The sequence below is a fragment of the Anopheles aquasalis genome, chromosome 2 (assembly GCF_943734665.1).
Source record: "Anopheles aquasalis chromosome 2, idAnoAquaMG_Q_19, whole genome shotgun sequence".
Lineage (NCBI taxonomy): Eukaryota > Metazoa > Arthropoda > Insecta > Diptera > Culicidae > Anopheles > Anopheles aquasalis.
The window spans coordinates 56,124,442-56,136,381 of NC_064877.1; the positions used below are offsets into that span (position 1 = coordinate 56,124,442).

At 42.3% G+C, this 11,940-nt stretch overlaps 2 protein-coding genes across 6 annotated transcripts in view; both read right to left on the reverse strand.

The window, feature by feature from the left end:
- The window catches only part of LOC126580900 (uncharacterized), an 87,913-nt gene extending 83,546 nt beyond the window's left edge, over positions 1-4,367 (reverse strand). For 4 of the 5 annotated variants that reach the window (XM_050244225.1, XM_050244229.1, XM_050244230.1 and 1 more), the window contains exon 1: positions 3,693-4,362. The gene's annotated coding sequence lies outside the window, so the exon portion shown is untranslated. Of the gene's footprint in view, positions 1-3,692 lie in introns of all 5 variants that reach the window. The other variant, XM_050244224.1, reaches the window with a different exon arrangement.
- A 1,194-nt stretch (positions 4,368-5,561) lies between these two features.
- LOC126575813 (platelet-derived growth factor receptor alpha-like) lies at positions 5,562-7,290 on the reverse strand. Its single transcript, XM_050236721.1, has 5 exons — positions 6,849-7,290; positions 6,634-6,784; positions 6,372-6,514; positions 5,763-6,304; positions 5,562-5,705 (listed from the first exon to the last, which is right to left on the reverse strand). The coding sequence occupies exons 1-5, from the start codon at positions 7,279-7,281 to the stop codon at positions 5,562-5,564; spliced, it is 1,413 nt and encodes a 470-aa protein (XP_050092678.1). The 5' UTR covers positions 7,282-7,290.
- Between the last annotated feature and the right edge of the window lie 4,650 nt (positions 7,291-11,940).

An 11,940-nucleotide genomic window follows, 5' to 3' on the forward strand; every position in this document is an offset into this window, starting at 1 on the left:
CACGCTATTCCTCACTACAATTGACGTCTAGATCGTAAACAAATAAATCATCCCAAAGTGCTGCATTACGTTGCGTTCTAATGGTACCTTCGCTGGCACCCACGCGTATGTAGGCCAGTGTTAAACGATTAAATGGTAAAAGGAGAGACGCGACATCGTACGGCGCGACGTGTTTGTTCGCAAGACGTTAACTCTTATCTAACCGACACGCCTGAACCAATAAGTGATCTACGATATCATCGCTCAGCCGCTCCCTTCTCTCACTGGTCTCACTTTCACCCCCTGCTGTGGATCAGGTGTGGAGCTCTGAACCAAATCGGAATCAATCATCGGTCGGGTCGGGTCGGTCGTCTGGTGCAGTGAGTGGTCAGCAACCAACCAAAAAAATAAAAAAAGAAGGAAAATCATCCACCATTACATAACGGACGGGTTCACGTGGTTCGTGTGGTCGCTTCGCTTTGGAGTCCGATCGAAGCACGCAGAGGACGCCCTCACGCGCGACCAGCGCCGGTGTCACGGTGCGATGATTCGGTTGGCACGTGAGCCACACTCAACGAGCCACGATCGATTTATATCATTCCAACGCACGGTCAAACGGCCATTTGTCACCAGAAATGTGGACGAGACGAGTCGGTGTGGCGTTGACGATGAAAACATGCTCCTACGCGATCCATTCTAGGGGATGATCCAAAAATGGACAGATCAGGTTCATGATGGTTGTGGGTTTTGTGGGGTTAATCCACGGTGGAATCCACGGCGTACAATCGCAAATGATGATGTGGTAATCCGTGTCGGCCATCGATAGTTTTTGCATTGAGTGGAAATAAAATCAAGTTGGTTCGATCGAATTGATTGATCAGGGCAATTGGATTATTAGGCAGAAAGATGATAAGTTGATGGAAGATAACAGTTCAATGTTGTTAAAATCGTGTTCCTAAACATTCATTAAATAATGGTTACATGAATCACAACATATTATTGAACTGTATTAAGAAGTAAACAAAATGTTGTGTACATGATCTGATTACATTTCTTAAACAAAACATCCAAAGAGACTTGCATCGATTCCACGGTCAAACCACGCTAAGAAAGCATCGAAATGCTAATCGTTCTCAAAGTCAATGGGCACGTTTATTGTGCACGCTTCGAGAAATGCAACACGCAGCACACATTGCACCGCCACCCAGCCACCATGGTTTGCGTTTACAGTTTTCCGGATTCTTCGAGCCACCTCAACGTGTCCAGCACCTTGGCTGTTTGCTAAACCGCTTCTCCGCGTCATTACCGTTGTGTTTGTCCAACCGGAATTCAATTTACGCCCCGCGCCCCGGTGCGCTACTGGCGAGTGACAAATGCACAAAATTGCGACATCACGCTGTGCAACTTCTTTCGACAAGTCCTCCCCTTCGACTGTGTTCGATTGTTTTGTGATACTACCTAGAGAGACTGCGTCGTGCTGACCGGACAAATACGGGACAGTCATGTCCATATCAAACACTTTACACGCGCGCGGTTCCGCTGTTTCACCTCGGTGTGACTCGGTATTGGGTGGTCGTGGTTCCTCCATTTCCCTCACCAAACTGTTGGAGGTAAATCGATTCCAAGCGTAAGCCTACGACAGGTAATACGACTCTCGGGGAGTGTCGGCCACGCAGAGTGCCCAGGGCGCTAATTAAACGGCAAATAAGGGTGAACCGGTGGCTTCGCAGACACCTCCACGCAGTGGCGTGAAGCGAATCCACATTCGAATGCCCCGAAAGTCCAGCCGGACGCTGGAATTGGATTTCCGGTTTCGATTTCCCGCAGAACTGGTGGTCCAAGGGAGCGTTTGGCTTTTAGACAAGAGCTCCGTGGGAGTTCGCGTGGAGAGTGTTAGATTCGTGAAGGAATTTGGGACAAAACATCAAGAAACTTTTGGGTGCTACTAAGTTCAAATGTAGTTGGATGTACAGGTAAAGTGCCACTAGTTTATGTCTAGTCTAAGACATTGCGGACACTGGATTACTATCGGGGTCAAAATGAGCGAGATAACAGAAAAAACCGAGACATCTTTTGTTGATACTCAACCCCTATTTTTATTGCGCTCCGTTGCAACGTGACGAAGTTGACACTCAATGTCCCCCAGGAGCGTCATCGCCGTTATCTGGAAGACTCTTTCGATCGATAAGAAACAGGGAGCTCCTTCGCCCCTCCAAATCCCTTATCGAAGACAGCGCCTGGAACCGTAGCTTCCGCCTCACTGGATCAATCACGGCCTTATCAATAGCGACGAACAGCGTTAGAGTGTTCCGTTTATAGCTATCAACTCTAACGCTCGTCTGATCATCCGTTATGGGGGGCAGGTGGTCTCTCTGGAGAGAGAGTCCAGGCTCCAGCACAGAACCGGAAAGCTGCAGTGCGGACACATTACTATTGACGTGTGCGTTCGCGATCCTCCCCTTCAAATGCTCCATAATGGGAATCGCAAGAAGTCTCGCATAACCGTTCCTTATGGAGTGCTGGAGTGCCGGTGGAATGGAAAATGTAGATCACTCCGTTTGTGTTTCTTTTTCCCGTCGCTGGATCGCTTGTTTTCTTCCAAGAAGCACTCCGAGAGGAGCTGAGAGGTGCAAAAGCAACGGCATCGGTTTGGTGTGCTGAGGAGCTACTTGCCCACCACTCCGCCATTGATAACAGCGGAAGGAACGGTAGGATAGCGTTCTGCGCTGGGGGCCGGAGAGTAAGAATGCTCGAGCGAATTCCAACTTTCCCCCCTCGTGCGCTCCATCAACCGGCTGTCGGTATTTGGGATGCGATGCAGACCCCTGCTGCTGCTGCTGCTGCTGCTGCTGCTGTGGCGGAGAAGACCAGAATGAGAAGCAGAATGGAAAGATCAAGGAAGGAAAAAAAGCGGGCTTAAAAACCGGTCCCGGGCGGGCAGGTTCGTACGCTCCGATGGATGCCTTCCGGCGTTGAAATCATTCCAGCATCTTGTCGGTTCGGGCTCCGCACTCGGGCTACTCTCTAAACTGGTTCTCTGGGACTGCCATCTGCTGGACCTGCTGGACCGAAATCAACGACTACTACAGTCACAGGTAAACACACAGACACACAGACACAGGTGTTCCAAATAGCAACAGGAATCGAAGGAGAACGACGTGCGCCCTTTGCCTTTGCGTTGAGCGAAGCAACAACAGCCCGCCGAGGATCGTGCACCTCCGATCAGACATTCTTGAAGGCTGGTGCTGCTGGTGCTGGCATGTTCCCCTAATGAGCGAAACAATTGGTCGAGTCGCCAGTGCCTGGCCTGGCTGGCAGGGCTGCGCACCTTCGAGGTGCATTCGAAACGCTTCACGGGTCCACCATCGTTGTATGTGGTTGCGATTGCGTGACGACGACGACGACCATTGCCACGGCAACGTTAACGGCGAAGAAGGGGTGCTATAGAGGTCCCAAACACATACACTCTGCGGATCCATTATGTTGCTACACGTTGACAGCCCCGGGAATGGGGAAGGAAGATCATAAGAAAGTATATCGTGCAAGTGTACCACACTAGGCGACGAGGGGGTCAAGCAATGTTGACCTCTCCTCTCTCCAAAGTTCAGTTCTACGATGCGAGGAGCGCGAACTGGCTGGTCGTCATGCATCGATGCGATTGCCAAGAAGCTAGATTTACGCTCGACCACTACGCTAGAGGCATGCTGCTGTACCTGTTGGTTGCCGTTGGTTGAAGCACGATCAAGAACACACGGTGGGTACCAGCGGTTACTGATCCGTGACTGCTGCTGCTTCGATCGTAGACTTGCTGTAGTATGACGCTGCTGTATTATGGTAGCACTGGAGCGCCGTAACGAGACGAGCAACAGACACAAGAATTATCACTTTGTAGATCACTTTGTTGAAGCTTCAGCCTCTCTGCACAAGCCCTTTATTCGAATATTAGAACTTCCTCACAATTTGCACAACCTTTTTCACTCAAATCGGAATCTGTGAAGAACGGGATCAGGCTGCATCCATCTAACCACTGCTGCAATTGGTTCACTTGCTGCCGCGTGCACACTTTACCACTAGAACTCACTTGATTGGGGCTCTTGAACACCGTACGGTCTTGAACTGTGTTGCAATTTGTGTGCCCAGAAAGGATTAACACGTTTACACCAACCGAGTGCCGTCGAGTGGCAAAAGTAATCTTTTGATTTCACCAGCAGCCACCGTGTGACCGGTTGATCAACACACAAAAACCCTGCAAACGTGTCGGTCTCGTGAAGTGAGGGATTATTTGATTTTTTTCTCTTCCGATTGGTGAACGATCAAGTCGTTTACCGTGGATCACCGAAGGAACACGCGATCAAACTGGCACGATACGACCGAGCGCGAGATGTTGAGTCGCTGACTGTTAAATTGTGAATGTGTGGCCGCCCGGACCCCTCCGAATGCCTTTTCACGTTGCGTTACCATTTTCCGTTACCTGAGAGAGACAATCCCGAAGTCACTTGTGTGCGTGTCGTACACAGTCTGTTTCATAATAACAGCATCACTCTGGTTTTATTATCTCGTGCTCATATAAAGTGGCTTAAACATAATTTAAATTACAGTTATTTATTGCTTTATGGTTCGAAGAAGAAAGGAACATGATTTCATTTGATGATACTTTAACTTACCTATTAAACTTTACGGTATTCAAACAAGCACTGACATGCCTGATAAAATACTAGAGAGTTTACCTTCAGCTACCACTATAGAAAAAAATATGTTAATCCCTATTTTTGGTTTCTTCAATCATCAATTCACAATTATTATTATTTTAAAAAAATTGTACACATCGTCTTAGGATAAAAGTAAAATTTTCTAAGATTTTAAAATCGCGAAAAAAACTGGTTATGGCTGTAATTTCGAATGCACCTTTTTGGGATGTTGCTAGTTGCATGCAACACGAGCAACTAGCACAGTCAATGATAAAAGTTGCTAACCATATTTTAATTTAAGAATTTATGAAAATTAATTGCTGGAAGAAGCTGGAATGAAACTACTAAATAAGCATACATGTTTGCGAAGAGCAACGATCTGTTCCTTAAAAGGCCATTTCCTGCCACCTGCTAAAAATCATTCCATAGCATCTTCTTCCGCCTTGAATATTGCAATTGTCAGTACTCTTTTCCGAGAAATTGAAAATATCATTCTATGATCATGCAATCAAAGATATCCCGTAAATATCAGTAAGCTGTTGGGTAAATAAAATCTTATTGTCTCTTCTCGCAAAACATTTTCTACACTAAAAGTTATTTGTGTACTTACTGCACTCTACTCCAATTATAAAAGTCATAGAGCTAACTATGTACAACTTCCACTAAATTAATGCTTCATAAATTAAACAATAAACGTAAAAATATGAAAGGAATATGAAAATCTCCAAGTTCCTTATAGTCATGCTATGGGGAATGTAAATGTTCCATACATTACCGTTACATTATAAATAGTATATACAAATTCGTTCCTATCTATTGCATGCTTAACTATATCAATATCATTTAGAAGTCCGTTATTCTTAACTAATTCTTGGGAAATCCTATTACACAATCCTATGACGAAATTACACTCGTACAGTCTGGTGTCGCAGGGGCGATTTCATCTGGAGGTCCAAGATAAGCTAAATAATCCGTCTGATTTCGTTCCTTTCTCATATCATTCATGGCTAAGTATGACTCGTTGAGATGCCAGTAATGCTACAAACGAAAGTAGATTGTAAATATCTTAAAACACAAACTAGAACCGCTACTTACATCTTTCAGCTCGTCTGGTAGCATGCCGTCCAATCGACATTTTAGATCATAGAATGAAGGTCGGGTTTCTGGATTAACGTACCAGCAATGCAGCATCACATCGTAGATGTTTTGATTCGCATACTGTGGCTGGTCCATGCGGTAACCATCGCGTATCTTATGATAAAGTTGTTCATTGGCATCCAATCCAGGATAAGGTACTTGCCCCAAAGAAAACAGCTCCCACAGCACAATACCGTAAGCCCAGACATCCGAGGATATGCTAAACACATTATCGGCAATGCATTCCAACGCTAACCACTTGAATGGCAGCGGATCTTCGCCTTTTTTCTTGTAATTGTTTCTTCGGTAGATCGAGCGAGCCAATCCAAAGTCACAAATTTTAACCACATTATTGTGACATAGAAGCACATTCCTGGTGGCCAAGTCGCCGTGTACCACCTTTCGCGACGCAAGGTAATCCATTCCAGTTGCAATCTGTGAGGCCCAGCATACCAAATCCGTGGTATTAAAAATTCGTTGTGCACGATGGTTTTTCATGCCTGGAACAAAATATGTAGAGCAATAAGATTAGATCGTTGTAATTCAGTTTTCAATTGAATACCATACTTGTCATCGGTAGCATGGCCATGCTCTCTGTACTGCATCCTTCTAGATCTTCTGAATGATTAATCTGTGTCACATTTTGTAATCCTACTTCTACATCATTGTGAAAAGAATCAGTTTGTTGCTGAAAGGTATAATTATTGGCGCTGTTCGCAGGAACACATTTGACAGAGCGAGAGAAAGAATCATTGATACAATGAAATGAAAAAAAAAACATTTTAATTGAGGATAGTTTAGAGGCAATTCGCCAAAAATGGTTATTTACCTATTTCGCATTGCCAAAAACTCGGTCCAATGTTGCCATTCTATCTCATCTGTTTGAGGATTGATCTGATCGATAAAGTGTTCTCGATTTTTCAGTAGCACGCTTTGAACGCTACCATATGGGCAATATTCCAGAATAACCATCAGTTCACCTGCACCGAGATAAAATAATTGTGATGTAATACCAACCCAATTTACCAGAGATGTGCAGCTTACGTTTTGCAATGTTTGTGGTCACCGCTCCAAGTAAGTTCACCACATTCAGGTGCTGACCCAAATGGATCATTATCTTCAGCTCCAAGACAAGTGCACGTATAGCTTGACTGTCGTTTTTGTGTTTGACCATCTTTACGGCGACTGTCGTGGATTCTTCGTGTGCCACTATGTTAGAAGCAGTCGCTTTCATAACTATCCCGAAGGCGCCCTGTCCCAGCTGATTTGAAAATTCGATCCGATCTTTGGGGAATTCGTAATCTGTGTCGTATGGAAGAAGCTCAGCTTGCTCATGAAGCGCCACTGCTGGATTGAAACCGTTCATGTCTCCTGTCTCGAAGTTAGCCAATCCTGCTGCTTTCATGATAGCCACCTCCTTATTTTTCTTACAAAAGAACACTAAGAAACACACAAAAATCACCATAACTGGTATCATCGCGAGTGATACAATGATAGAGACAGAGGAAATGTTCACCATTGACACTAGGGACAAGAAAGACAAATAAATTCATTAAAAATAAAGTGATAACATTGGAGATTTCAATTGGTTACTTACTTTTTACAGTAAGGTTCCATGACTTCTTGGTGCTGTTCTTATCACTTTTTGTTATACACTCGTACAACCCTGAATCATATGGCATCGGATGACTTATCGTAAGAGAGGTACTGTTCGTGTAAGTCGCTGTAAAAGTACCATCCTCATTGTAAATATCCCCATTCTTGAGCCAAATGAATTTTGATTGTGTTGTTTCGTGAACGTCACAGGTGAAGTTCACTTTCGTTAGCATATTTACAGTAACATTTTGAATCTCGGATGTATACGTCAGTAATCGAGAATCCCATGGTGTCAGCACCTCCAAAGGAATGCTCACGTAGTCCTCGAAACCATTGCGTAATTTGACGCGACAGGATATGTTTCCTGATTGTTCCAAAGATACGTTTTTAATGGTTATCTGACCATTCCAGGTCAACAAATCACTTGAATATTTAATGTTTGTTCCATTGGACTCCAGTATAGTGCTACCATTGACTTCGAACCGAATGTCATTTGTGTAAATTAGGTTTAAAGCTCGACAGATGTAAGTTACAGTATCTCCAATCGTAACCAGCTCTTGAGACATCACGCGGTTTAGAGCAATCTCCTTGGTTGTACCCCTCATCATTAGCTCGGCTTGAGTTGTTGCATTTCCCTCTGGATTACTTGCAATGCAATACACCGTCCCTGGTTGGGTAGCGCTTGTAGTTAATGTAGCGATTGTATAAATGTCTGTTCTATTAACGATATGTGGTGCCTGGTAAATGAACAAACATATGGTGAGCCTATAGATATCTCATACCGCATATAGTGAGAGCCTACATTCATTTCAGTTAAGGTTGTCGAATTTGCAGAACAGTTTGCCCATGGAACGTCAGGGCATGGTTGAAATCTGAATTCAACTTGTGATAGCGGGTAACCGGTTACGTTACAAGAGAATTCAACCGTTTCGTCTGTATGAGTGGCCAATTTACTTTCCATTTGCACAGCAGGTTTATCTAGATTAATCGACGAAAGGTGATCATTGTTGAATCGTTAGAATTTAATTGTGATCGTGCCAGGATATGTTTTTGTACTCACCATGAACGTAAACGGTCATATTGTACATGTTTGATGCATTGCCAGCTCGCACGTGAACTGTATACCAGCCGGTATCATTTATCGTCGGATCGTTGATTTTTAATATCAACTGATCCTCGGTGTCTTCCATTTGATATTTACCAGGCAAGCTGTTTGTAAGCTTCTCGTTACTATCCTTTGACCATGAATATGATATTTTTGATGGATATGCCAGATATTTTACGACAATATTGATCGTCTTGAATATGCCGTCGCTGTTTCGCCTTCGATGGATTACAGCCCGATTACTCGTTCCTTTCAGTACAACATAGTCTTCAGTTGTTTCACGAACATTCAACTTGTAGCTGTGATAGTTAATGTTGTACTTCCCATCTGACACTTCACAACGATAAGTTCTCTTATCTTCGAGAGTAGCATGTTCAATGATGAGATCTCGCATAGCAAGCTCTCGGTTGTTAAATTCATGATGTGGTTCTTTGATTAACGGTCCTACTTTTAATCTTTTATTCTACAAGACAGAGACGAATGCAATATTTATGTAGAAGTATTTATGGGAGAATAAAACCGTATTTTACCTTTTCAGCGAGCTCATAATTGGGAAGTGTCTTCCACGTCAATTGTATTAGAGATCCATGATTAATGGTAACGCTACAGATGAGTCTGACGCGTTTTCCCAATGGTACCAGCTCTTTCGTATCACTCTTGATTGTGGGTTTTGACAAACCTGAGTACAATACCGTGTAAGGTATAGCTAAAACCACATATGTTTGAAGAATTTTAGTAAATTGCTTTACAAAACATGTTGAATAGCTTCTCCTTTTAACATACCAATCCCTTGTAACTTTGGAATCTCTTTGAGCGTTTGGTTGTACCGGCAAACGAATGTTTCCAGACTGGTAAGATGGATGTCGTCGTAAATTGAAAATCCGCTGCTTGGATCATACTGCGTCATACAGAACTGATAACAAAACAAAGAATCAAAATTAAACGATATCGCCAATATAATAGCCTTTCAATACTTACCCTGCCTGATTCATAGCACAGCTTCACGATCACCTCAGGATAAGATGGTTTACAAGGAATAACAAATCTTTTGCCTCGATTACTTTTCATGCTTTCATACTCGACTGGTACAATCGGCTGTTTGTAGTCCTGGACAAATACATATACGCTGGAGGCGACATTTTTAGTCAGCATCTCGCTCAGGTTCTCATCTTTTTTCTCAGATGGTATGCAATAGTATCGTCCCACTGACGCTGCCGATGCATTTGTGATGACGAGAGTCTCATACTGCATTTTTGTATGATCATTATAAAAAGCAGTGGTGCTGATATTTGGAGGATTCTTTAGGATTTTTTTTGTGAATTAGTTTAACTATGCTTCTTCAATTCCATTTCAGACCATTTTCAAAATTTTCTTACCCAGTCAAACCAAGCATCATAAGGCTTCCAAACGATGGGCTGATTAAATTTGCAGGTGATATACCAGGTAGCCCCTAATTTAATGGTTATCTCGTTGTCAGATTCAATTATTGGAGCGCCGCCTATAATATAATTATGTGTGTTATTCGATAATGTGTCAACTAACATTTACTATTAACTTTTTTAAATAAAGTCATGAAAACTTATTCTACTTCAATTCTAAATAAACAGTAGATAAAAGTGGGGCAAAAGGGAGTAGGCGGGAAGAGAACGCACTAAGATTTACAGTGGGCTACACTGATTCTAGCCACACTGTTTATAAAACACAAAATGGCGCTCTCATTGTGAGAGCAAAAGTACGTGGAAGTGAGGGTATATTCAACTTTTTGTGTTAAATTCTCAATTCTCAGTAATAGGGGAAAATTTATGCCCTTCTGACTACTACAGCAATTCTCTAGAATCTAATCTGCCCTGTATCACCGAAACTGAATCGAGTGATATGAAAAGTGAGCGATAAAGTCAAACGGTTACGCATGCGCCAACCCGATTGAACGAGGAGTAATGGCTAGACCGTGATCGAAATGCGTTCGCATCGAAATTTGAATCACACAGTTCATCATAGCGCACCCTAAATCGAGCCTGAGCTTAAAAAAACTTAACAACGTTCCAACAAATTCGTCGCAAATAATGAACCGAAGACCAAATTTGATACTGGATTTAGCTGTAGTTTTGAAGTATAACTTACCAACGATGACTATCGCTTGCTCGAGGCCTATCATAATCAAAATGGATGCAATTAATTTAAAAACACTATTGTTGGCCATCACTTTGATAATGCAGTGGACTTATTTCCTAATTTAAAATAATCCTCTCACTGGCAGCTTCATTACAATGACAATAGTGTAACCATCAGGAACGTTAACTCTTCATCATACGATTTTAGGTAGTTTCTAACGACACTTTTCTATCGAACTGTTTCTGACAGCGAGTTGTTTGTGACTGCGAGACGACAAACTGTTCATATCTTCTCATTGGTTCAGCTCAAGATTATACTCATATCTTTTTTCTTAGAATTTGCTTCATAATCTAATGGATTCTACTGATGGTAGAAGATTCCAAGAATGGTTTTTGATAAGTGCTTATCACAAACATAGGTTATACCTTTTAATGCTTTCACTAGTAATAACAACAACTCTGAGTGCAAGAGAGTTAAGAATCATAATCGGTTATGATAAGGCACCATGAACGCGGAAAAGTTTTCAGCCGCACTCGAAGATAAAGAAGGTCCCTGATCTGTCTCAAGGGCAGCGTACTTGGTCACCTCATCACCAAAGGGAACACAAATCAATCTTGTGGTAGAATTAAGAATTGAAAAATCAGCATGCAATGCACATTTAGCATGTTCCTTTGGTGACAGTTACTGACTGCTTCAAATTTAAGACAAACACAACAATAAATTTTAACAAACAAACAAACAAACATTTAACAAATTTCCCTGACGTCACATTATATAACAACAGCTACCTGCTTCGATAAGATGACGCGTCACTAAAAACGATACGCTTCGCAAGAACTGGCGATAAACCATGTATTAGGAACCTCTTTACCTAGTAAGGTGACAACCCTACATATTACGACACATTATTTCTGGATGCGATTTATTTGAAGACTGCGATTAGAGGTGGATTATGTGCAACTCCTGATAAAAACGCTTGCATGTTGCTCGAGCAGCACACTAGCATTAGAAGTGTCTGTATCCGCTATACAAAAACTTTGTATTCATAACGTAACTGGAAATTTAGAATTAAAAAAACATATATTGTAAATAGGAAGTTGAGTATAATTTGGTTTGATTAAACTGAACAAAATGGTATACGTAACTAATGTAGTAAACTCGACATCAATATAATACATACTAGAAAGTCTAGTTAAATGATCTAGCAACACCGCAACAAGCAGAAGAATTGTACAATCTAGCAATCCTTTTTCACCAACCTGATAATGCTGTCTCCGATTTTACTAAATTTCAAATAAAGTTAATGGGTCAGTTGCCTACTTG